At 37.9% G+C, this 26961-nt stretch overlaps 1 protein-coding gene across 7 annotated transcripts in view; it reads right to left on the bottom strand.

Moving 5' to 3' along the window:
- Window positions 1–5254: 5254 nt before the first annotated feature.
- Window positions 5255–26961, bottom strand: part of SGMS2 (sphingomyelin synthase 2) — a 109956-nt gene continuing 88249 nt past the window's right edge. For all 7 annotated transcript variants that reach the window (XM_023734786.1, XM_023734784.1, XM_004380221.2 and 4 more), the window contains 5 exons: window positions 23034–23733; window positions 18349–18466; window positions 13262–13415; window positions 7344–7510; window positions 5255–5839 (listed from right to left, as the gene is read on the bottom strand). In XM_023734786.1, coding sequence (XP_023590554.1) covers window positions 5636–5839; window positions 7344–7510; window positions 13262–13415; window positions 18349–18466; window positions 23034–23488 — 1098 coding nt within the window. In that variant the 5' untranslated portion in view covers window positions 23489–23733 and the 3' untranslated portion in view covers window positions 5255–5635. The remainder of the gene's footprint in view (window positions 5840–7343; window positions 7511–13261; window positions 13416–18348; window positions 18467–23033; window positions 23734–26961) is intronic.

The raw sequence follows: 26961 nt of genomic DNA, 5'->3' as shown, positions 1-26961 counted from the left end.
AAAAAAAAGATCGAGAGGGGAGAGGGTTGACATGTCGTGGGGTTGTTAACCAATGTCATAAAACAATGTGTGTACTGACTTTTTAATGAGAAACTATTTGTTCTGTAAACCTTCACCTAAAGTACAATAAAAGGAAAAAAAAAATCACCATGCCAATGTTTCAGACAGGAGCAGGGACCCTCCCTATGTGAGCTTTTCATCCAAGGCTTGGGTAGAGGTGGTGGAAAGACTATTCTGATCTATAGTCTATCATTTCCCAATAATCCAGGGATAAAACCTTGACTATATACAACTTAATGTTGTTAGTTGCCTTTGAGTTGATTCCGACTCATGGCGACCCCACGTGTGCAGAATAGAACTGCTTCATAGGGTTTTTAAGGCTGTGGCCTTTTGGAGGCTGATCATCAGGACTTTCTTCCGAGGAGCCTCTAGGTGGATTTGGACCGCTAACCTTTTGGTTAGCAGTCCAGCACTTAACATTTCTGCCATCCAGGGACTCTTAAAACTTAATATTTGAACCTTATTATCTCTCACTTCATTGAATTGCTTTTACTAAACATGCCTTTAGAGTCATGCCCTCGCTTTTCATCATGTCCCAACAACAACTGTTGCCATCACTAGGAAGTCTAGCTGTGCCCCCCTGTGATGTCATGAGGATGACATTTCTTCAGAATTGAGTGACAGAAAAATCTCTGCTTTCCTCAAAGAATTAATGATTTTTGCCCCTGATGAATAAGGAGGATTGGAACCATGAAGCATGTAACTGATCTTTTTTTTCTTCTCCATGAATGAACTGGTTATGAATTAATTTTCACCTTAAATCCTAGGATGGGAAAAATAACACACTCCAGTTTATCGTCAGCTCCATTCATTGAAGGTTATCACCCATTTTAAAAATAGTGCTTGAAGAAAATAACCCTCGGGTGGCTTTAATAAGTACTCTAAACCTGAATAAATTTTAAGAAATCTTAAAAAAATAAAATAAAATAATTTTTTTAAATTGAAAGAAACAATAATACGAATTTTGAAAAGACTGTTGATGTCACTGTGGTTTATTGGGTAAATACAAAGTATAGGTTCTTGCATTTTTTTCAAAGCAAAACCAAAGAGATTAGAAATGAAGTATACATGTCCTTTTTAGAAAACAAACAAATTAGTTTTAACTAACAATTAGGCACTTAAAATGTAAATGTAAAACGTTGGCATTTTAGAAGTATGAACTGTAGTTATACTCCTAAATTCCTCCTGAAACGTATTTACAAACACAAAAGTACAAGCATGGAATATGTATTTTTAGAACAAAGATAATCTCTTCTTTTTTTAAAAAAGAATCTGAATTCAAATCCCATGACAGACCAATGATTCAGGTACTGGTGGGCAGGAGGAAAAAGCTTCCGAAACTTAGATACTTGATTAAAATGTAAGCATTTAATAAAACTATTACAATAGCATATAGTATATATCATAATGAAAAATATATGTCAGGAAAATAATAAATTCTAGACTTAAAATTTTACTTTACAACAAGGCACTTTACACACTGAAACAGTACAGTTAATTTCCAAAAGAATGCCATCGGCTACTTCTCAAACCTTGTAATAATATTTCTTTTGTGAAGATACTATAACATAATCATAAATTTTGCAGCATTAATCATTGCATAGGAGGTAAATTAAATAATCAATTCCAACATGGCAACTAGATTAGCTTATGTTTATAGTTTCTTCTTTTCTTTTAAAGGACAGTTTTAAATAATTACACAATAACTATTCTCATTCATGATTCATTTAGAACACCGTATAGATAAATTAATGAGTAATAAAATAAATCAGAACTTATAAGATGTATAGCTGTATAAAAACTTATCTTTGGGTACCTTTGACATGATTTTCAGTGTTTGGTATTGAAGTCAAGAGCACTTCTTAATAGAAAAAATATTTTTAGCAACTTAGTCAAAGGAGTTAAATTAATGCAACACAATGGCATTAAAAAAAACAAATCTTTATACATACAAATAGAAAAGCCTTCAACAGGTGGCATTATTACTTACAATATACTCGATTTAATCATGTAAACTCATTTATTAGGAAATTCCGTCTCACACTTCCTTATACTACAGAGGTGAACGTGTTAAGATCCGTTTAAATTTATAATCAGTTTTATAGTGCAAAACAAAAAACAAACAAAAAAGAACAAAAACAAAGTACAAAATATTCAAGGAAAAAGATGTGAACTTTTAATTAAAAAAGAAACTGCATGCATTCTAGCATGTTTAAAAAAAAAAAAAGGTAAGAAAGACGGCCAACTTGGTGTTTCAAAGTAAACACAGTATAGGTAGTCATAAAGGGAGACATTAATGATTGTGATAGTGAGAGGTAAAAATGTTCTACAAATTTTCTTTGCTCAAATGGATAAAAGATTAGAATTGCAACTCTGTATAAATCTGAGCACATTTTCCCCTTTGGAAAAGGCTTAAAATGCCTTTAAAATAACTCCTTTCCCATGATAGTTTCAGATTATTGGCAAAAATTATAAAAAACAAATGCCTTTTTAAAAACTTGAAAATATACTTAAAAAAATTGAAAGTTTGCAGTCCAACGTACTAAAACATACCTACTAAAATTCATATAATGCATTTCCACAAGGGGGCACTAGTATGCAGCAAAGGACCCTACGCAACGTTATCCGTAAAGCACACTAGAGACTGAAGGTTCACTCCCAAAACAGCCTTCCCCCACAGCAAAACTTGTTTCCCAAGATGCCAGTCAATTAAGAACAAATTCACAATTACCTCAGGTAGAACAGGTAAATAATGCTTTATTTTCAAAGCTAATGGAGGAGCTAAAAAAAAAGAAATAGACTCAGAGCGGAACTCATTGGCATAATTTATAGGAGTTGTATGTACAGATATTTCACAGAAGGACTAAATTACAGGAAAAGCTTCAAACAGATGAACTGGTTTACCAAGAAAAGGGCAATGGATATGACCTTGCTTGTAACTTAACTGGCAAAGAACTTAAAAGGAGTTTCAAAAATTTACTGTTTCACAGTTAAGATCTGAAGTGTTTGTGTTTTATGATTCCAAAGTGACATGTTAGGTTACATCTTAAATTTATTTTCCTAAATGTAAATGAGTTTGCTATTCTCTTCTCCCATCTTGATTTTTGTTTTCCCTGCATGATTTTCAAATCACATGCTTTCTGAGCACATGTGACAGAATTATGACATAAACTTGCAAAGGACATCAGAGTAGTAGTGTCCACTCATGGGGTCATAGGTCATGGGGTCACAGGTGTTTGTAAAGTTCTTTAAAAGGTGATGACATGTTTTAAAAACTGAATTACTTGACTAAGGGTTAAGAGTCTTCAGTAATCAATACACAAGGATTTTTAAAGCTTAAACAGTTTTCCTTATTTAAATGGGAAAGAAAAAAAGGGTAGTTATCAAAATACCAGCTGAATAAGGCTCTAGGGTATACCAAACTGTTTTATTCGAATTAGAGGTTCCATAGAAATACTCTAATATAGGATGGCAAAACCCAGGCTTCAGAGCCAGAGGCTTTCCTTCATAATCAGACAACAGGGATTTTAAATCAAAGTGTGTTCAAGCAGATCTATCACAAGTTTCTAGATATTTAATAATATTTAATACATGGAAATGATGTAGAATTACGGTTAGATACCTCAAGTAGGCTATAGATACATTGATTATTGGTTTATTAATAATAAATACCAGAGAAATCCTTGTGCTTCAAAGCTCACCAAGGATGTTTTAGGGCGTCAGTTCTTGTTTTGTATAATCAGACTAGAAAGTCTTTCTTCTGGCTTTGAACTCAACTACCCTTGCCTTTAGTAATCCATTCTTCTATTATACAAAGAAAGAGCCATACTGAAAACATACACAGAATTTTAGCACCAAAGAATGATGACTCTTCTGAACAGATTTGTATTGTGCTTTTCTCAAACAATTTTAAGGTCAATTTTACGTACTTAATCAAGGATGACTAGTTTTGGTAATGATGATATACTGAGGGATGCTTTTCATTCTATGAGGAGGGAAAATTCCACCTTCAGTATAAATGGAACAACCTCCTTCCACCCTCACTGACTCTCCCATACACGTACCCTAGTGTTGCTGATTTTGTAACCTTTTAAATCTTTTTTTAAGGTTACTAGGAAGTCTTGCAAATTAGCCTTAAAGTAGTTAAGGAATTAGCCAAGATTTATCCAAAAGATTCAATGGCATTAAATGATATAATCTAGTCATTTAAAAAGGAGCCGTTGTGGTTGAACAGTTAAGTGCTCAGCTCCTAACCAAAAGCTTGGTGGTTTGAACCCACCCAGTGGCTCTGCGGGAGAAAGACCTGGTGATCTGCTCCGGTAAAGATTACAGCCTAGAAAACCCTATGGGGCAGTCCTACTCTGTCACATGGGGTCATTATGAGTCGGAATCGACTCGATGGCACCTAACAACAATAACAAAAACAACGACAGTCATTTAAAAAAACTGTCTGCCTTTTTTTCATCACCTCAAAGAAATTTAGAAACAATTATCCCCTTACTGTGTAGTGTAACTGTCTGACACACTGACTCCAACAGATTATAGTGAAGCACCGTGTTATAATTCTCAGAGGGTACAAGTAAAATGATTCAATCATGGTATACGTCCTTAGGATCTGTTTATGACATGCTGAGTCTCTTGCTAAAAAGCAAGGATAAATTAACTTCGGCCGCCATCTTGGTTTTTCATAAAGTACAATGTAATTGAAGATATAGACCTGGGAGGGAAATGCAGCCTTGTTCCCCAAGTGGCACCAGCATCAGTTCATACAGGTGTGTTTTCAGCCTGTGCTCATGAACTTGACTGCACTGGGGGTATCAAATGCAAATTTACCAGGCATATAACTGTGTGGATCACTCATTGGCAGAAATAGCCCCATGTTTCCTCTGTATCTGTGTTAGAGATTTTAAAGTGAAATATTTACACACATGTAAAATCTGAGGGGTATGCCAAATACTTCCATGTTTATTTAGATCACCTTTCTTTTTTTTAATATAAAATTATCAGTTAAAAAAAAGTAAAAGTGATACATAGTACTAGCAGCAGTGCACATTCCCAGCCCTATCATTCCCCGCAGTAGGGTAGAAGCAAAGTTCACCTGAAGTTTACCAACAACCCCTGACTATCTCCTTCACTAATAAGCCTAATGCTGAAAACCACTCTCAACATTAGGTTATTTTGTTTACACAGTAGCTGTATATATCCAGATATTTTATTTAAAACATTAACAAAATCTTCTGACCTTGGGAGGAAAACAAATCCAACATTCCGAAGTAGAGAAAGAATGAGGAAAGGAGTAATATGTTCTTTGGCACCTCTTTAACAAGCTCATTAGTAAAATCCCAGTTTGGGGGCTTGTCACCAATGAATGAAGAGCTGCAGGAGAATTATCCTTCTCAGGATGAATAAAAAGCAGTCAAGGGATAATACTTGGTTCATGTTTCTAATCATTTACCTACAATTTGGTCCATTTCTTCATTTACTAGTCAGTTCTCCTAAAATAAAGAACAAAACTATACCTTTGGTTACAGCGTTAACTCTTTTGGTGTAAGAGCTGATGCCTCGGTTTTGCTCGTCAGGTAGACTTCTCGTTATCTTCACCCATCTTCTGAACCCGTGAATACTTTTTGCAGGATGATTTGAAGCAGCCAGGAGGCCAGGATAGTGGCCAGGAGAAACAGCAAGGAATTGAGCCTTGTACATTTTTCTCAAAAAAATAAAAGATGGGGAACCACCATGCTCGAGACAAGAAATTAGTCTGTGAAGAGACCTTCAAGTTCTGAAAAAGGTGGGAAAGAAGTAAAATTAGACATACTTTTCATGATTTGTATCCAGATTTTTTTCTTAATTAAATTGTCATTCACTGTAACCTAACACGGAAAGCAACATAATCCTGATCTTATGGCAGTAATTGTCTTTGTGCCTTGCTCCTAATTCTGCTGTCATCCTGGTCCCCCCTGCAAATTTTACGTAGTGCTTTTCCAAACTCTCTGTGGCTCGCTGCAGTTGCTCACTTCTGCCTGCAATTCCAATGAGAATGGAACTCAGGAATGGATATGAGAGTTATTCAGGAGGAATAATTCTCAGGATCTGTAAGTAGTCAGATCTGCGGGTCAAGGAAGATGAAAGAGAGAAAAGAGAGTCTAGAAGGTTGAACATATTTAAGAGGAAAGATGAAAGTTTTGTTTTAGTGGTGTCAATAGATGCCTAGGTAGAAGTATAAGAAGGAAAAAGAAGACTGAAGTTACCCAGAGAAATAAAGTAATCCACAGAAAAGCCATGTATTAGTGGACACTACCAACAGAGATAATATTGCAAAAATGAGAGCTGGATTTAGATTCTTTGGGAATGATGTATCTCAATTGCTTGCAAGTTCTGCAAACATTCCATGTGCCACACAATTTGGCAAGGCTATCCAAAGATAAGTAAGTCATGGTACACAAGCTAATTCTATTACACCAAGGGCACACATCAAAGCTAGGGAAACACACATAAGAGAAGGAATAATTCTACACTGGGGCTAGAGCAAGAGAGCAGGAGTCAGGGAAAGCCTCCCAGTGGAGGTTGTGTTTGAGCTAGCTTTTTAAGAATGAATGGCAGAAGAAATAAAAGGGCATCTGGGAGTAGGAAGTAGTAGAAACAAATAAGAAAAGAGGAGAAGCCAGAGAGCACAATATCACCAAATCCAGTAATTCACAAGCTACTTATTTTGCCTGTTTCTTTTCTTTTAATGGAGCCCTGGTGGCACAGTGGTTAAGAGCTTAGCTACTAACCCAAAGGTCAGCAGTTTGAATCCACCAGCCACTCCCTGGAAACCCTTCGGGGCAGTTCTACTCTGTCCTAGAGGGTCGCTATGAGTCAGAATCAACTTGATGGCAACAGGTTTGGTTTCTTGGTTTATTTTCTTTTAATAGCTATCATCTTTTCCTCAAAATTAATGTAAGTTCTTTGAGGGAAGACAGCGTCTTACCTAGCTGCACGATGGTGCTTCTACAGAGAAGGTTCCTACATTTTAATTTAGCATATATCCTTCTTCAGTTCTAGTATATTAGTAAACTACCGTGCCGTATAATTTTATAGCATTTTTATCCTTAATGTCATTTACATCTGTGAAGTTCTTTATTTTGCTTTACTTTATGAAGTTTAAGTGAATTGTCCCAAACCATATATTTGAGTGGCAACAGCAGTTATTCGCATTAACTGATCTGAGTCCCCACTGTAGGAAAAGAGGTTGACTGCATTCAAAGAAAAGAATCATCTAAGAACTTCTTCACTGCTCTCACCTTTTCATTGGCCATTGAATGGTACCACCAGAACAGCCGTGTTGTGATATAATAAGCAATGATCACATCGACAGTATAGTGTTCATGTGCTACAAGAATGCAGATGATCCCGGCAGCACTCAGCAGCCAACAGATTAAATGATACCACCAGAAGTGACGAGGCGAATCTGGACAGTAGAAAAATTAAAGAGTTAATAAGATTCCCAGAGATGAATTTAATGATCACAGTCTGTACCAATGAACTTCAGCATCCTAATGAACTTAAGTAGAATAATCTAGAGTCAGGAAATCACTGGAAGGAGAAAACTGATCATCAAAAATGAGTCACTATCTGTTGTGAGATTGTTAACCATTGTCATAGGGCAACATTTGTAGTAACTGTTAAATGAGAAACTATTTTGTTGTGTAAGCCTTCATCTTAAGTGAGAATAACAGCGCAATTGGAAGAGCATAGTCAATGTCACTGAACTGTGCATGTAGAAATTTTTGAAATGGTGTATCTTTGGCTATGTGTATTTTTACCAAAAAAAAAGGTTGAGAAGTTAGAGGGTTAATATGTTGTGGGGTTGTTAACCAATGTCATAAAACAGCATGTGTACTATTGTTTCATGAGAAACTATTTGTTCTGTAAGCCTTCACCTGAAGTACAATAAAATATTTAAAAAAAAAAATGAGTTACTATGAACCGCTCATGTTCTGGTAGCAAGGGGGAACCACTGGTAGCAGGTCTAATGGTCATTCACTAGTGATGGTAGTAGCATGAGATACTCCAGGTCTTGCCCACTGCTAATGAGCTGTTTAATAAGGAACAGAACAGAACTGTTTTTTATTAGGTTGGTTGGAATTGGCTCATACTGGTTCACATAGGTACCTGCTCTGGAAAGAAAAACAGTAGGGGTCAAAAAAAAAAAAAAAAAGGTAGTTGTCTATGAAAATAAGAAAAAAAAATGAGAGCACAGGAATAATTTTAGCTCTTATATAAATTTACTTTTACTTCTCCGGGGGAAACATTAAAAAAAAGATGGCATGTGTGGATAGCAAAATTTTGATTCTTGGCAATTTTACAGTTACTTCCAAAGGCAACTATAAAGTACTCCCTATGTAAAGCTTAAAGAAGCCCCAGTGGCGCAGTGGTTAAGGACTCGGCTGCGAACCAAAAAGTCAGCAGTTCGAACTCACCAGCCATACTTTCTGAAGAAAACTGTGGTAGTCTGCTTCTGTGAAGATTACAGCCTTGGAAACCCTATGGGGCAGTTTTACTAGGTCCTATAAGGTTGCTTTGAGCCGATACTGACTCCATGGCACACCACAATAGAAACATGTAAAGCTTGGAGTCCCTGGATGGTGCAAATGGTTAATGTGCTCAGACACTAACTGAAAGGTTGGAGGTTCGAGTCCACCCAGAGGCATGTTAGAAGAAAGACCTAGTGATCTACTTCTGAAAAATGAGCCATTGAAAACCCTATGGAGCACAGTTCTACTCTGACACACATGGGGTTGCCATGAGCCGAAGTTGACTTGACAGCTGTGTAAAGTTTAGGATTCCTGCTCATTCACTTACAGATTTTAGCCTCATTGAGTACACTAAGAAATTCATTACATTGCTCAGCGATAAGAGAGAACTGGAGTACTCAGGTTAAACATAATCATACAACTACTTCTCATACAATGCTAATGACGTGGATAGAATTTGAGCCAATAACTTCAACAATTGCTTCTTGTTTCTTTTTTCTATTTTAGAACTTTATTAGTTCACAGTAAGAATTAATAATCCTGAAATTGATTTCACGTTTAGCTGTATTTACAATCATAGTGACATTTACTTTTAAGAAGAATGGATGAATAACTTCAGATGAAATACCAAATCAGGTATCAACAAGGTATCATTTGAATAAAAATTATATTTTTTAAATGGACTTTTGCTCTTTTGGTTCCAAGGGTAACAGTAAGAAAATAAACCTGAATTTGCATTTGAAAGTCTGATTTTCTGATTTTCAGTATGTTCCTCATCACTTCTCAATTGTTTCACTCTGCCACTAAGTTCTGGCAGATAACTCAGGGACTCCTAGAATTTAATTCTGGGAGAGACATTAACATGGTCTGGGGGGCCAGATCCAACCCCCATACCTATTCTGTAGGCTCACAATGTTAAAAAACTGAACGAACATTTAGAAATCTGCAGATTTCTGGAAAATCTGGATTTCTGACTTCTCTGCAAAAGATAAGGTAACCTGGAAACAATGGTGCTACGTTTCTACTTGGCTACAGTTGGCAAGAGCTTGAGTAGCACCTTCTCCCTTCAGAGTAAATATGAATTCTTCAGCACCACAGACCTTACCCTTCCCTAAGGTCTCACACCAACCCTGCTTCCCTTCCTTATAGGTCATCTGGCATTTACCTCCAACATTCAAAATGTGTGGGCAAAACCAGAATTATTCTGTGTGTTTATTCACAAGAAGCAAAGCTGAAGAAGGTAAGAAGTAGCCTGAACAGTCATTGCACAACTTGTGGAACTGAAAATGAGGTTTTAGGAGTGGCTGGAAACCCTAGCACTATTCTCCCATAAAAATGTATTCCTTAATTACGCTACCATGTTGGGACCACTGCTCATTAATTAATTGAGACAACTGGCAGAGCCAAATAAAATATTTCATATAAACTATTTTAAAATAGAAATGACAAAATGGTGATCCTCTCTTCTCTTTTCATGCTACCCATAGGAATTCACCAAGTTAAAAAAGATGACAACAAATATTAATTAACGTCACCGTCAGTGTAGAATCCTAGCCTGAATAATAGAAACAATGGGTTTTGTGTCATGGCAAAGTTAAAAAAAAAAAAAAAGGAGTTCTTAACTAGTGAAAGATTTGGTACTAACGGCTAGGCTGATTTCTCCAGGCTAACTTTATAAAGAACCTAGGTCCCAATTATAATATTTGCGCAGCTTGATAAAGCCCTCTCTTCCTAACCCTCAAAACGGTCTTGGTCCCACGTATTCAGCTGTTCGCACAACTAAATTTAAATCCACTCATTACAATGAAGCAAGCAAGGAAAGAGTCCAAACTAATCAAAAGGCAGAAAAGCAAAAATATACACACGATGCATCTAATTCTAGAAATCAACTTCAAAGACACCACTGAAAGCACTGCTTACTCAGAACAACAATGCATAGTATAATTTCGAAGGTGACTGCTTTTCCTAATTGCATAGGAAACAGGCACAAACATGGAACGCCCTGTTTATGTACAGAGCTGACTATAAAGTTAAGTTTGTGTTAAGCATTACAGCTTTGCATTTTATTTCTCACCAAAAATCTCAAAGAGCAGAATGTAATTCTTTCTACACTGTATGTAAATCTACAAAATTTTAAAAACCTCAAACCAGAATCATATCTTAGGTAGAAAATGTCTCTACATACTGTGTGGCTTTTATTAAAGAGTGAAAATAATCACGAGTTGCCTGACTATTGCTCTGGGGTAAAAGAAAGAAGAAAAATGAGCAATATACTTTGCTTGTAGGCAAATAGACTATATCTTGGAAGTTCTGTAAGATCAGACAACTTGGGTTTCCAAAAATTCTAAACACAGCCAAGAAATTAAGAGCATAATCTCTGCAGTCAGCCTGCTTGAGTTTAAATACCAGATCTTCCAATTACTAGGTGTGAACCTTGCCTGAGTCGCTTACTTTCTTAGGCTTCAGTTGCCTCATCTGAAAAATGGGGATAATAAATAGTGCCTCCTTCACAGGACGGTTGCAAAGATTAAATGAGTTAATTCATGTCAAGCACTTAGAAATCTGGCCTAGAGTAAGTAAGGAGTTCCCGCTTGGTGCTAACAGTTAAGTGCTTGACTACTAGTCAAAAAGTTGGCCGTTCAAACCCACCAAAAGGCGCCTCGGATGACAGGCCTGGTGATCTGCTTCCAGAAGGTCACATCCCTGAAAACACTATGCAGCACAGTTTACTTGATACGCCCGGGCTCGCCATGAGCTGGAATAGACAACTAACAATAATCTAACACCAAAAACAACAACAGAGTAAGTTAATAGCTAACTCTGTCTGCTTGCTACTGTTATTGTTAATATTGTGTGGTCTTCAGTTAATTTCTAAAACTGACTCTCAGTATCATGGATGTTTTTTCTTCACTGCTTTATGGTTTTCAGTCCACAGCTGCTTCACTCTCACATGTGACTCCTCCTCACCCCCACTCCCAGCCCCTTCCACGAGCTCTTCATGACACTCAGATTGGAGGGAAGATCCTACAACCTAAACACACCTCTGGAGTAGAAGATGATTGAGCTTACATACAGATAGAACCTTCCTGGGCAAAAGCTAGACAGAACCATAAACAACATGTATCACTCCCCACAACACCCGGCACCAATGACCAAGTATTAGAAATACTGAAATTTAAGGGAGACCTAGGCCTGTCTCTGATCTTGATGCAGAGACAGGCCTAGGTCCCTTTTCCACCCCCTTTTAGTGTGAGAGTAGAGGAAAGGTGCAGAAGGCCCTTAGCCTTGAAGTCAAGCACGATGAAGGCCCTCAGTTAACACGCTACTCTCCCTACTGTAAGTGTGTATGTTGAGTTTACCAAGATAACAACATAGAAGCTATATAAGTCTCACAATGTTAAAAGGCTTTACTTTACCTACTATAAACCCAAATCCATTGCTGTTGAGTCAATTCCAAGTAGAACTGCCCCATAGGGTTTCCTAGGCTATAATCTTTATGGAAGTAGACTGCCACATCCTTCTTCTGTGGGGAGGCTGGTGGGTTCGAACTGTTGACCTTTCGGTTAGCAGCCAAGCGCTTATTCACTGTGCCATCAGGGCTCCTTCATCTACTATACAGAATCTCAAATCTTTGTCTTATTACCCTCAGAGCAGAACTTAAACCTAAAACTCCAAGCAATCTATGGGGCATGATTTCATTTCTGTCCCACTGGAAGATAAACCTTGATGTCCACAGTACCATTAGGTCAGACCACACCTGTTTGGATTGATGAAGGGCCAAGGGAGGAGGCAGGATGAAGGAAGACAGGAGAGAGGGTATCTCCTTCTGCTAGTCTCTGCCCCACGACTTCCTTTACAATATGCTAAGTAAAGAGAATTGAGATAAACATCTTAAAAAACAGTGGCTTTGGGTATCTTGGAACTAATTTAAGAGTGAAGATTAGCACTGACTACCTTGTGAAAAAGGAAGTAGCATCACTACTTCAAAGGTATTTTGAGATAATGGGCTTATATATACAAAACCTAAGAAATCTATAAAAATGGGATCTGCTAGGCAGCTGAAACAAAATACAACCCCACAATGGACAGGGCATTATTCTGGCCATAGAAAGCAACTGGAATTTAAAAAGATTTTATACAATGGGAATTAACTGTATAAATAAGAAAAGATATTTCACATTCTTGCATTTGTGTTTAGATTGAAAAAGACAATCGCTTAAAAAGAAAATGATCAGTATTGGCAAAATGTTCCACAGTGATGCCTGCTAAAGCATAGAAACTGGCTGAAAAATGATAAAACTGGAAGAAAGAGGGACAAAGATAAGTCTTAAAAAGGGGAAAACATTAACAGAATTGTCTGGAATGACAGAATGGAAGTGTCAAATAAATAATTTGAAAGTCTTTTAGCTTTAGAATGCACCAATTCTCTTTGCAATAAACGTATCAATTAGGTTCTTCTAAGTTCCAGTATTAAAATAGCTTTTCATTTTGAAGGCATGTGAAATGCTAGATAGAAGACAGGGCCAAGTTTTAAGCTTCAGTGTTCAAACCATTTATATATAGATGTATATATTGTTCACAGCTATCAGTACCGACAGAAGAAACACTCCCATCAGTTTCAAGGCCTAGGGTTAACCTCCTACTGTAGCAATCAATCAATAAAGTGGGAATGAGCTATTACTTACATTCTTTGATGAACAAATAAGTAAGTGTCAGCACAACGGTGTGACCACTGAAGAGGAAGTCTCCGCACAAGATATGTGATCCAGTTATGGACAATCCACCACCAGAAATCAGCCGTAGAATCCGTTCTACTTTTGCCTGAGAGTTTCCGTTGAGCTGAATGACACATAAAGATTAGGAAGGACATTGACAAACTGATAATGTCTTAGCCTAGTCTGTGTGACACCTAGAAAGGTCATCACATTGTGATTTTATTTGTTTGATCTAAAAAGTGGAAAAGAATCCAAGGAGGAAGAGAGGGAAGCTCCTTGAATTGGGTTTTATTCATCGTATTGGCGAGTTTTATTGATAAGTTTAAATTATTCAACATGTTACTAATAATATGTTTTGGTGGTGGTGTGTCCTTGGACAAAGCTTTTAAAAGTATTAATAACCAATGACTTCACCACAGCTATGAGCTAAAAAACAGGTCAAAGCTCCTTTCTCTCCCTTTTGCAAGGGGGAAGTCAGGGTTTTGGATGGTTAATATTTGATTCTGCTGCATACCACATAACTAATATTCTGCAGTATGTGGATGCGTTGTATTAAACGCACAACCTAAAGGGTGTGCATATTTTTATTAATGTCTGATCAAAACATTTACAGTTAAAACAGGAGCTGCAACAAATTAAATAATTTAAATAGGTTTGAAAATGGTGGATTGGTGAGGTAACGGCAGGTTAAAAAAGGAGACACCCCCTCCTCGGACAAGGGTGTGGAGGCCTCTGGAATCTACTGTGATGATATGAGAGTTGCGAGCCCATGCGAAACGATGCGCAAGGGCTGGAGTTTGAGGCAATGGTCACAAGTTATAGCCCATTAGAATTTAAGCATACAGGAAGGAGTAGTAGACTTGAATTTGTCAAAATGGTAGGCATGGAAAATTGGAATACTGAAATGTTGGGGGGCCAGATGGAGGGACTCAAGCCAGTCTAGTAAAAAAGGGACAAGACCTTCACAATAGGCTTAGAAAAATCAAAAAAAGACCACCGACTGCTCTGACAGGGATCACAATAGAGGGTCCTGGAAAGATTGAGAGAAAAAGGTAGGGCAAAATTCAAATTCATACACACACACAAAGATCAGGCTTGTTGGTCTGACAGAGACTGGAGAAACCCCAAGAGAATGGCCCCTGGACATTGTTTTAACTCAGTACTGAAATCACTCCTCAGGTTCACCCTTTAGCCAAAGATTAGACAGGTCTATAGGGCCACAAAAATAACATGTGAGGGACGTGCTTCATAGTTCAATCATGTATATGAGACTAATGGGCACATTAGCCCCAAAGCAAAGATGAGAAGGCAGGAAGGGACAGGAAAACTGAACAAATGGAAACAAGGAACCGCGGGTGGAGAAGGGGAGAGTGCTGACACTTTGCTGGGTTGGCAACCAATGTCACAAAACAATTTGTGTATTAACTGTTTAATGAGAAGCTTGCTCTGTAATTCGCTCTGTAAACTTTCACCTGAACCACAAATAAAAAAAAAAAAAAAAACAGAAAAATCAAAGAAGAATGATACTCAGAAAAAGACTGAGTAATAGAACACAGGAGAAGAAAAGTATAGAAAGACTATTGTTAGGTGCCATCGAGTAGGTTTTGACTCATAGTGACCCCGTGTCTGCCCCATAGGGTTTTCCAAGCTTTAATATTTATGGGAGCAGATTGCCAGGTCTTTGTCCTGAGGAGCCTTTGGGTGGGTTCAAACCACCTTTCAGTTAGCAGCTGAGCATTTTACCATTGTGCCACCAGGGCTCCTTCGAAAGACTATTATTGACTATAAATTTGGGACCTGGGGGACAGGTGTCTAACATGGTGCACCAAGAGAAACTACGTATTTTGCTAAGAATAGACAGTCCCTAAACAAAAACATGCCAAGCACTAGGAGTTCCTGCCTTGAAAAGACAGACTCTAGAAGGCAATAAAGGATCCAGACCCTAGCAAGACAAGAGGACTGTTGATAGAGCTGCAGCACTCAACTTCAGGCACACCTCAGCTATGGCATATTACAAAGCACAGCTACAGGCTTTATCGGATCAGCCACGTCCTTCAGGAATTTCTTGTCATGACATTGGTATGAACCACCGTCAACACCAAGATCAAGTACAAAGATACACACACTCTGTCCTGGCCATTGTGTTCCCAGTTTTAAAAGAACATATTATTCTTAATTTCAATATCGTACTTTTTTTTTTTTTTTAAATCTCCTCACCCATCCCAACTGTGTATTCTAATTTTTCAAGGGCAGAAACACTTGAAACAGCTGACGGCCGAAACAGCCATCAGCCCCGTTATTTGGGGCCCAAAGGTATAAACAAACTAGAAGCTAAAATAAGCCACACATTTCTCTTCTCACTTTCTTTCAGCAGTGTTGGTGTATGGAGATTTTTGATAGCATTTGATTCACTATGTCTTCAACAGAACACAGGAAGGACTCTTCTTGATATTTCTGTCTTTTCTTAGTCCTTAATTCCTCAATCCTGTTAGTGCTACCCTGAGATGTCTGATCATGCTCAGTATAAATGCTAAATAGAACCTCAAGAAAGGAAGGAAAAAAGAAAAGAGGGTAGAAAGAAAACAGGGGAGGGGAGAGAATAGTGAAGGTTAGGATTTGTTTTTTTTTTAGTTCTGTTCTAGCTCACTGGGATGTCCCTCATCACACATCACTTAAGACTCTAGTTCCTACTAATTTCCTCCTTTTCAGACATCTTTCTATACTATTACTGGATGTAGAAATGAAGATACAGAAACTTAAGAGGAGAAGCATCAATTGCCATAGTTTAAAACTATTTTGAGCCTCCTTAAGGGTTCCTCAAAACTAGGACCTCCACACACTACTTTCCACAAAAATCAATTAGCTACAGCAGAGCCTAACCTGGCTGCTGCCACACCAGAAACCTTACCATCCACACTGTCCCTTCAGTGAATAAGAGAAGACCTTTGTTGCTTTCCCAACTTAACTTTCTTCTACGTGGCAAAATGGGTTTGAAGCACTAAATCATTACATGTAAGCCCTAAGAAGTGGGCCAAGATTAAAGAACACAAGTTTAGTGACTGCAAACCAAAGTATGGGTTGGTAGTTGAACCAAATTATATGCAAAGGATTTACAGTCAACCATGGGATAGAAAACTTAGATAACCAAGGATTGCACCAAGGGACCTACGGCTGGGATGGCTTGGGGTGATCACATCTGGCGGGTTACAAGTTTTATTAGATATCAGTTATTGGATCTGACATCCTCCTCCCACAGCAAGTGGTTTCAGTAGCCACAGTTCTGTCATTGCTCATATTCACAAAGGGCATTCTATAGAGTCAGCGACAAAGGAGACAGGTAAATTACCTAATAGCCTGCGACCACAAAAATCTAAAGCACTCAAAGCCAGCTCCTGAACCACATTTAGAATGCAGCACTGTTCTAATAACACAGCATCACCGCTAGTCAGACAAAGTGATTTGTGTTTGTTTTACTGAATCACAATACAGGCACCTATAGCCTGCTTAGGCTTCAGGAAGAGGCTCTGACATGAACGTGGGATGTTACCCGAGTTTCCGTTACGAGTATATGTAGGTTGGTTATCCAGTGGCACATTTACTGATGTGGCTTCTGAAAATTGTAACTCTTCATAGAAGATAATCTTTAATTTACTTTCTTTCTGTAATCATAGCAATTCATCCCTGCAAACCTCAACCATTACTGGGATGCCTTCACATCTGTGACCATTTCTCCATTTAACACTTCACAATAACCCCCTTAGAAGTGTTTATTATGCTTCTGAACTCCTCCTATGCCTTAAATTAGTTTCACTAAAAATCAGCCAAATGTTTAAATTCAATATGTACACTGTTTGAATTACAGATACTTTATGCTTTGATGGCTTTGGAAAATTATAGCTTCTCCAAACCACACCTATATTTGGTGAGAGAGACTGTTGACTTCTTTACAGCAACTCTATTTTTCCTTCTACCTCAGACATCTGCTTAGTGTTCAGTAAAATATGATGTTAGACTTCATTCCCTTATCCAGAAGCACATGACTTGTAAGTTTCCATTTTTACAAAACCAGGGCACCTTGGGGTCTCAAGATGATTAACAGCTCTCTGGAGAATGGACTCGTAACTGGAAAAACTGATTAAAAACTGCTGAAGACAGTTTCAGCATATATCCTCATACCACATCGCAGCAAAAGACCGCTCTATCTTTCCAGTTGCTCAGGATAAGAACTTTGGAGTTCTCCTTAATTTCTCTCAAACCCCACTTAGCATGTCCTGTTGATTCTATCTTCAAAGTGTATTCAGAACAGAACTAGTCACCACTTCCACTGCCACCACCAAGGTTCAAGTTCTTACAATGGGCCATAAGGCCCCATGGGATCTGTGACTTACACCACCCTGACCCTTTACAACTCCACTCAGCCACACTGGTCTCCCTGCTCTTCCTGAAACCCACTGTGACTAAACTATTTTCTTGGCCTGAAGCTTTCATCCTCCTACCTGCTCACTCCCTCATCTTTGTGCCTGCCCAAATGCTTTCTTATTAAAGAAACCTTCCCAGACCTCTATATCAAATAGGACTACCCTTATTCTCTTTTACTCTTACTTCGTTTTATTGTTTTCATCTGACAATCACTTGATTTAACACTATCTGACACATTGTGAATTCACTTTTTTTTTCTTTGTCATCTATCATCTCTTAATAGACTATAAGCTCCAAAAGGAGATGGATTTTGTTTTGATCACTGTTGTCACCTCAATGCCTGGTACATAACGGGAACTTAATATTTGTAGAATGAATGCAAGAGTGAGTTAATAAATGAGAAGGAAAGAAGAGTCAAATAGCCAATGGTAATTTTCAGTTAGACGAAAACAAAATTTCATGCACAAGGATATATATTTTATGGATACAATTTCTTCCCCCCAAAATCTGGAGAAAAATAGAAAATATGCTAGACTTTAGTTAACACATATGAAAGTGGCTAAAAGAATGTATGAGAGAGAGCAAGTGTTCCATACCTTTTCTCAGTTTCCTTTAAAGAGTAACTCAGAGGTGCTTACCTTTGGAGCACACTGGAAATGCATTCCAGGCACAGGGAGAGTAGTAACGTACATCGTAATACAGCGATACAGGTATAAAGTTCCTATGATAAAAAAGAATCTGCGCCCCACGATTGACCTAATGGAAAAATACAGACAGGGAAAAACAAGTTTACTGGTTGTTTTTGTCCCTGATGCAATATAAAACTGTGCTTAGCAGAATAAAGAATAATTTAATACAGAATGCATTAACAAACCAACCACAGTTTCACCGAGTTTAAAGGCTTGTTTGTGAGCTGCCCATCGCTAAATTCCAGGGAGGGATTGCACCACAGTTTTCAGAAATGAGAAGTTACATACTTCAATCAATCTAGGTGGTTTGGGGCCCAGAAGGAATGAGTCTTAGAGGGGAGCTAAGTAGACTCAGAGTTCTAGAAAAATCATCTCTCTAAAGAAAGTCACTCTTTGCCAGATAATTCAATGAGCCTCTATGTCTGTAGTCACTCACTGCATTAATGAAACCCTCTCTTGGGAACATATCAAAGGTATAAGTGAGTCGTGGTCACAGAGGAATTAACTAATGAATCAAGGTGATATCACATAATTGGACACATAGGGAAATGTGACAAACTAATTTAACCTAAGTTACATAAACGAGGTTTATTTGGGGACCATCTAAAAGTATTTTAGCAACTTGGGCATGAATGATTTTCTCTATGACTAAATAGATTTTCAGGGAATTAATTGTGAAGAGGTCCATTTTGTCCTCATGGTGAAGCTATAAACTGATTAGTTTACTCTGATTTCATTCAATCTTGATCAAAAAAGGTAACAACAACCAACAAATCCTACAAGTCCCTTTTCACTTTCTATTTTTCTTGTGGAGATATTTGCTTGACTAATATTGGTTCTTTTCCTTCAAGACCTCAGTCCTTAGCCTAAGGCAGGGGTTCCCAGTTGCTGATGTGGACTACACTGTCCTCCAAAGGGAAGGCCTCTGCCCATTTGCATCATTGCCTCATGGGTACCTGAATGGGCATGAAGGGTTCTGAGTGTCCTCACTTCCACCTGAAGATGGAAACTCCTTTACTCTTGTGTATTTGGAGGGTAAGTCTATAATCCCTGCACTCGGGAGATTTAAGAGCTGAGTGGTGCCATTTGTTTTGTTTGTTAAGTGCCATCGAGTTGATTTGGACTCATAGCAACCCCAAGCAACCCCATGCACAACAGAATGAAACACTGCCGGGTCCTGCGTCATCCTCACAATCGTTGATATGTTTGAGTCCACTGTTGCAGACACTGTGTCAATCCGTCTAGTTGAAGGTCTTCCTTTTTTTTTTTTTTTTTGCTGACCCTCCAATGTATCAAGCATGATGTCCTTCTCCAGGGACTAGTCATTCCTGATAACATGTCCAAAGTAAGTGAGAAGAAGTCTCACTATCCTCACTTCTAAGGAAAAATCTGGCTGTACTTTTTCCATGACAGACTTATTCATTTTTCTGGCAGTCCATGGTATATTCAATATTCTTCACCAACAGTGTAATTCAAAGGCATCAATTCTTCTCTGGTCCTCCTTGCTCATTGTCCAGCTTTTACATGCATATGAGGCAATTGAAAATACCATGGCTTGGGTCAGGCGCACCTTAGTTCTCAAGGTGACATTTTTGCTTTTTAACACTTTAAAGAAGGTCCTTTGCAGCAGATTTGCCTAATGAAATGCGTCTTTTGATTTCTTGACTGCTGCTTCCATGGGTGTTGACTGTAGATCCAAGTAAAATGAAATCCTTGACAACTTCAATCTTTTCTCTGTTTATCATGATGTTGCTTATTGGTCCAGTCATGAGGATTATTTTTTTCTTTATGTTGAGGTGTAATCCATACTGAAGACTGTGGTCTTTGATCTTCAGCAGCAAGTGCTTCAAGTCCTCTTCACTTTCAGCGAGCAAGGTTGTATCATCTGCATATCGCAGGTTGTTAATGAGTCTTCCTCCAATCCTGATGCAGTGTTCTTCATATAGGCCAGCTTCGAACATTATTTACTCCGCATACAGGCTGACTTGTTTGTCTGTTTGTCGTACTATGGAGGCTTGCATGTTGCTGTGATGCTGGAAGCTATGCCACTGGTATTTCAAATACCTGCATGGTCACCCACGGTAGGCAGATTTCAGTGGAGCTTCCAGACTAATACAGACTGGGCAGAAGGACCTGGTGATCTACTTCTGAAAAAATTGGCTAGTGAAAACCTTACGGATAGCAGCGAAACATTGTAATTCCCCTAGAACATAAAACGTACTACTCTAACTCTCCCATTTCCAGAGTCTCACACTTTCAAAACTGGTACTGATCAAAGACTTCTGGAAAAACAGGCAGCTTCAGGCATGTGATGTATTTAAAGTTTTGTCCAAAATTGTAGTTTTAGTACGGATCAAAGTCTAATTCAGGTAACTGTCAGGACTTCTAATTTAAAGAATTATGTACAAATATGTATATTAGATGCCTGTCTCTCCAACAGCTATTTTAAGAATATTCCACAGGCTTCCTAGGGTCAAAATACAGTAACACCACCTAGACTGGTAGACGAAAGTACCTATTTATTCCAAGGCATTTCTTTGAAAGGCTTTCTATTTTAGCTCTGCCTCCTCTGGTACAAAAAAGTAATGGATAATTAGTTTTGAATACCTCCCCTTGATTAAATGAAATATGATTCACCCTGTGATTCAACACCAGACCCCAAAGGTTCTGTTCTGGATGTTGCTTCACTTTGTTACACAAGGTAAAGTTATCAGCAGGAATTATGAGTCGAGTATATTCATTCCAGCCTTTTAAGTATAGCTGTACACAGAACTGAAAACTTCCTCAGAGGGTGAAACGTTTACTCTGAGTAAACGTTTCACTTTACTACTATTAATGAATTTACTTCCCTAACTTTGAAAAATGCTTTAAAACAAGACAGAGCAAGTAGGGTTTCCGATTCAGCTGGGATATTCAAAATAGACAGTAGAGATTATTCCACTAATTATTAAAATATAAGATCCAGTTCTAACTCAAAAGTAAAAGTACAAACTACTGTCACTCCCCCACTCCCCTCATTTTTTATGCTGAGTTGTGATTGAAACATCATGGAAATGTGTGGCCCAGCTATGGAATCATGAGTTTTGACATGTTAAAATTCAAGGTGGTAACGGAGAGGCAATTACAACAACTATCCAGATGAAGATCCAAGGAAACTGAGTTGAAGACTGTACTTCAGGGTGGAGGCCCTGGACAATTTCTCTTTTCACGTACACATGAATAAAACTTTGCTCTGAATTCAAGGAGACAGCAAATATCTATGGCCCAAGCAGGCTTTCTTACATTTAGTGCTAATTCCACTCACTAAAACGAAAAACAATAAAGTTCAACAAATGTATTCTTTGTTTTAAGCATAAAGCATGCTAAGTAAAAGACAGTTGAGAACTATGAAGAATACTCTGAGATATATTAAGGAAAATGCTTAGGAATGACTTCAGCTTTTGGAATAAGTTTTCAAAACCATAATGTTGTATTTGGGGAACCCTTTAGCAAAGATAGATTGAATTCCTCTAATCTCAAACAGCAACCAATTGAAAGAATATAGCATAAATTCTCTCTTCCAAAATGATCTTGGCATTCATACTGAAATTCCATTTCACTTTGAATTTTCTTAATTATATTGACTAAGTTTTGCTGTCTGTATGATATCCATTGTTCCTCGGTCTTCAGATCAAAAAGGAGATACGGTCAAGCTCTCATTCTCTGTGGAAACTTAAATATTTTTTAATCCTTCTAGTTCTAAGATCAACATGGACGCCTACATTTTTTAAAGCCCTGGTTTATGTTTTGCTCAAACTTATATTTTACTTGATTTAATTACTAGAATCTTAGTAGAGAACAAACATTCAAGTGGTGAATGAGATGAAAAGGCAAATTGAGGGGATTTATTTATTTTTTGGACCAACAGCCAGAATTCACACAGGGAAGCAGAAATAACCACTTCAGAGCTCTGTCCAATTTTTCAGTGTCTTCAAAGTAAAAATACCTGACCTACTACTTCCTTATTCCTGCTGTTCCAAAATGGGAAGCCTGAAACCAATGAACTAAAAGCTCCTTTGTGGTGCCATGGGAGAAACAGAAGGTACGTTTACTTTAGAAATCTAAAACCCAAACCACACAGGTCCAGTTCTAAATTCATTTTCTTAAACAAACTCTTGTGACTGGACTGCCAACAGAGGCAAACCTTAAAGCATGCTATTGACTATAGACCAATATAGTCATCACATTATGAGTAATGGATAAAAGAGCTTCCTGCCCTACCCTTTCCCTTCCTGTCAAGAGCCTGAAATAAAACAAACATGATAAAGTGAAGTTATTCCCTTCCAAGCCCCTTTATGTGTCATATTAATACCGCGGTGTCAAGTTCTTGTAATCAGGAACTGCACCTTAAATTCATAAACTGAATCACTCAACATAGCACTTGCCACTTTCACACAGAGTTGCGCAATAAACGTGTATTGAATATTGACTGAATTTATTCAATGTGGTAGACCTTTCTGCCGCTTCCGTCCTTTTATCAAATGCCTCAACAAGACTGACTTTATCAGACAAAACTGAGAAAGATAATTTCAATTATACATCTGCTTACTTAAACTAATAGCAAACCCCCCAAAAAACATATTAGACCTACTTACTTGTATCTCAGAAACAGCCACTGGGTGATCCACAATCCAACTAATATAATCCCATTTATTTCTGATACAGAAAATGCCCATTTCACCCGATCAATGTAATCAAAAAACTTGTCTGGGAGTGGAGGGCTCAGTTCCTTGGGAGGGACCCTCTCATGTACAACTGTGATCATGACAGTTGTCAAGACCAGGTTGAAGAGAGCATACACAAAGGCAATGCCTGTTTTCCACCACTCTAGGGGAAATTTGTTCCTCGATTCAGTGGGCATTGCAATTTGGATATAGTCTGGGTACTTTTTGGTACCCTTTCGCAGCCCATTGGATAGGCTCTTAGGTTTACCATTGCCATTTTTGTTTTCTTCTTCAACAGGTTCAGCAGGTCTTGTGTAAGTGCTTGTAGGGTCATTGGTTTGGTTTTCCATGTGTTCTTCGAGTTTTGCTGTCTCTATGATATCCATTGTCCCCCAGTTTTCAGGTCAAAAAGGAGATGGTCAAGCTCTTCTATTTTGTGGAAACTTAAATCTTTTTAATCCTTCTATTTCCAAGATCAACATGTACTCTTACAACCGATTTGTTTTCTGACACAAAATGTAGAAAGTCAGCCATCTGGATACTGTTCCTCCCATGCAGCTATCTGTTGTACATTTGCCACTTTCAGGAAAGGAAGCCAATTCTCTTTCTCCAAAAGATGTTACTATGCCACCTGCAAAAATAAAACAATACTACGTTCAGAAAATGTGCTTGTCTGATCGTCAACCATCCAAACAACAACATTGTCAAAAGAAGGAAAGAAATACCAAAGCCATTCACTTTACAAATATATCGTCAGAACAAAGTTAAAGCTGCTGAGATCAAGTTTATTTATAAAATATTGAATTGTTTGATCTTGGAATTCTTGTCTCTATTTGGGCTGATGTCAATATAAATAGGAACACTCTAACAACCAATTCCCTTTAACATTCTTAAAATTCCCTTTAAAAGTCAAGACCCAACATCTCAAGCATTTCATCAGACATTATTACTTGTTGCTAACCATGAAGTCATAATAAGCTGGAACTTGCCTAGAGTTCACATCATTCCTTCCTAATGCTGGAGCTTTTCTATGAATCTTAAAGAATAAAAAGCTGTGATGAGTTACTTGCATGCATTGAATAATTGTTACTCTGCATTTGTCAAAACTGTCCGTTTTCTATTTTATTATAACAAAACTGGAGTCATTTATTTTAAGAACACAGTCAAGTTCAGCTACACATTCAAGATCTTTATTAAATTACCCTGCCTCAGTTTATACTTCTATAGTCAGAGATGCACATCTTACAGAAGGAGAGTTGGTAGTCTTCAAAATAACAATGCGATAAGATACACAAAGTCTTAGCTATGACTCATTTGATTACAAGAAGAATTTCCTACTTAAATGATAAAATAGTTTATTACAATTGACATGGAAAATTAATTACAAATAACATTTTGATAGTCATGAGCCACCAAGATTTCTTCTGAACAATAGAAACTGGCATCCAGAGGACCAGCTTGGAGTACTTACCACAGTACTGACGAGGAAAGGGGTGCCTTTAGCTTAAGCTCCAGACGCTCCAAGAGCACACACTGCTTCATAACACAGAGCACCACCATCAACTCTTTTATACTTGCCGACAACACAGCCCCAGCTGTTCTCAATTTAGGAAAGCAGTATTTTAGTTCTGCTAAGGAATCCAGCCACCTGAGGAGGTTTTCAAACCTTGTAATTAGTCCCCACCCTGCGTATGCTACACAAGTTGAGCATAACCCTTGGCATTTTAAAGGCTCCCATTTCGGGGTAACTTCAAGAGAAAATAAGAGGGAGGAAAAACTCAAAGTGGTGACAGCTAAGCCTTTATTTAACGAAAGAAAAATGAGAAAGTTAAAATGGCACAGTCAGGATGTAAGGCAATATTTGTTTACAGTAATGGGTGGCAAATAGATCAACCACAAGTGTTTATTGAGCACCTAAACACCCCAGTGCTGAGGAATATGTGAAGGGAATTCAAAGGCATTTTTAAAAAAAGACCTAGCCTGAACATTTACTCAAAGAGCTTGTAGACTCACTGGAGAGACAGAACTAAAACAACAAAACTATCGGAGAAGATTAAAAGGCCTATCGTGAAAGGAAGGAAAAGGATGAGGGGATCGCTACATAAAAATGGAGGTTTAATTGTAACTTATCTCTGCTCCCCTGACCAGCTGTGTGCACCAAAAAGCACTGTCCATTTCTGAGGAAGAGAGAACACGAGGAACGTTGGCCTGGTGGAGAAATGGAGGCTCACTGGAAGAGGAAAGGCCAGGAGATTGGCAGCAACTGGAAGTGGTTACTAAGAATTTTAGACACCTCGGCTTTCTCTTGTCCCTTTGAAAAGCCCCCAGCTACTAACACATTAGCACCAGGATGAGAAAAGACAAGGGCCCTCTCTGTAAAACAGGACTGACAGATATTCTCTGTAGGGTAAAATCGCTAGCACAATGTTGTGGGAAGAGTTAAATATGATGAAGAGGTGCCTTAGTAAGGAGATATTTTCCAAACAAACCTTCAACAGCATGGACTACCAGTTCTGATGGAGGTACCAAACTACAAACTCAGCCACTGCTAAATGACCAACTCTAGCCTAATCCACGCACAGCGTTTTGCCAAACTGTCATCCAAATTCCTGCCAACTTTACTCCACATTTGCTTTTAGCCTGGTGTTCATATGTGGAAGAAGCTTGTGATTTTGAAACAGTTTCACCAGTCGACATACAGATGGTCTTTAGAAGGTAACCACCCAGTTCTAGAACACAGAATGTAGAACAGAAGAAGAAAATCCAATCAGTTACTTTTTTTTTTTTTTTTTAAGGAGGAAGCCCTCAGCTATCCACCTCATGGGACGACTGACTGTGAGGATGACTGAAATAATTAATCATGAAGAGCTTTGTGCTCTTGGGAATAAGAGTGCTCTGTGAGTGCAAAGCCCATTTATTGTCATTAGTGCTAGGACTGATATTTTCCTTGGGATTTCATTAAGAAGATTAAATATGCAAAGCACACTTATCACGTATCAACCAATCTTGGGACTCAATGTGATGATTACAACATACTCATTCCTATAGTGATCCTTTCCCACTAGTTAAGTGTCTGGGAAAGTGACAAAGGCTATATAATAGTTCAACTCAATGAATGGCAGTTCCATTAGTTCATTTGTTTACAAAGCAAATGAAAAGCTTTCCAAGATACCTGACATTGCAAAATACTGAAAGTTATCCTAGATAATACTGAAAAAATTAAAGATCTCTTTAGACTAATCTCCCCTTTGAAGGCAAATGCAAACATCTGGAAATTTTAGTACAGATGATATTGTTTTGTTAGTATTTTTTAAAGAACTAAGTATGATTTATTCCAGAATGGAAGGAAGGTTAAAAACAGGAAATGATTGGAATAATTATATCACAACTTAAGAAAAACAAAAGATATGATCATCCTGAGTGAAGTCAAAAAGTCATCTGATAAAATTCAACATCCACAGGATTTTTTTTTTTTAGGGGGGGATCAGAGTCATATAGCTAGGTTTTTCAATGCCAATATCAGTGTGTTTGTATGTAATAAAAGTTCTAAGATTTAGCAGTGCAAATCTTCTTCTGCTGTTCCCCTTTTTACTTCAAAATGAACTTTTTTTGTCAAATTACTAGAAAATATGCTTAGCAGAGATTATTGTGCTTCTCTATCTCACTTCTATCACCACAATCATTTAAAATTCCTTTAAAAGTTCTAGCTAATAACCCAAAACAAGAAAAAGAAAACAGCAAGTAATTATTGAAAAACAGAGGAGAAAAAGTTAATTTGGAAATAACTGTCTACCTCGAAAATCCAAGATTCAGCTGGAAGGTTAAGGTTCTGTTTACAAACTACACACACCCACCCACC

This window comes from Trichechus manatus, unplaced genomic scaffold, assembly GCF_000243295.1.
Source record: "Trichechus manatus latirostris isolate Lorelei unplaced genomic scaffold, TriManLat1.0 scaffold00071, whole genome shotgun sequence".
Classification (NCBI taxonomy): Eukaryota; Metazoa; Chordata; class Mammalia; order Sirenia; family Trichechidae; genus Trichechus; species Trichechus manatus.
Note: the sequence above shows the minus strand (reverse complement) of the source record. Positions and strands in the feature narration are given on the sequence as shown.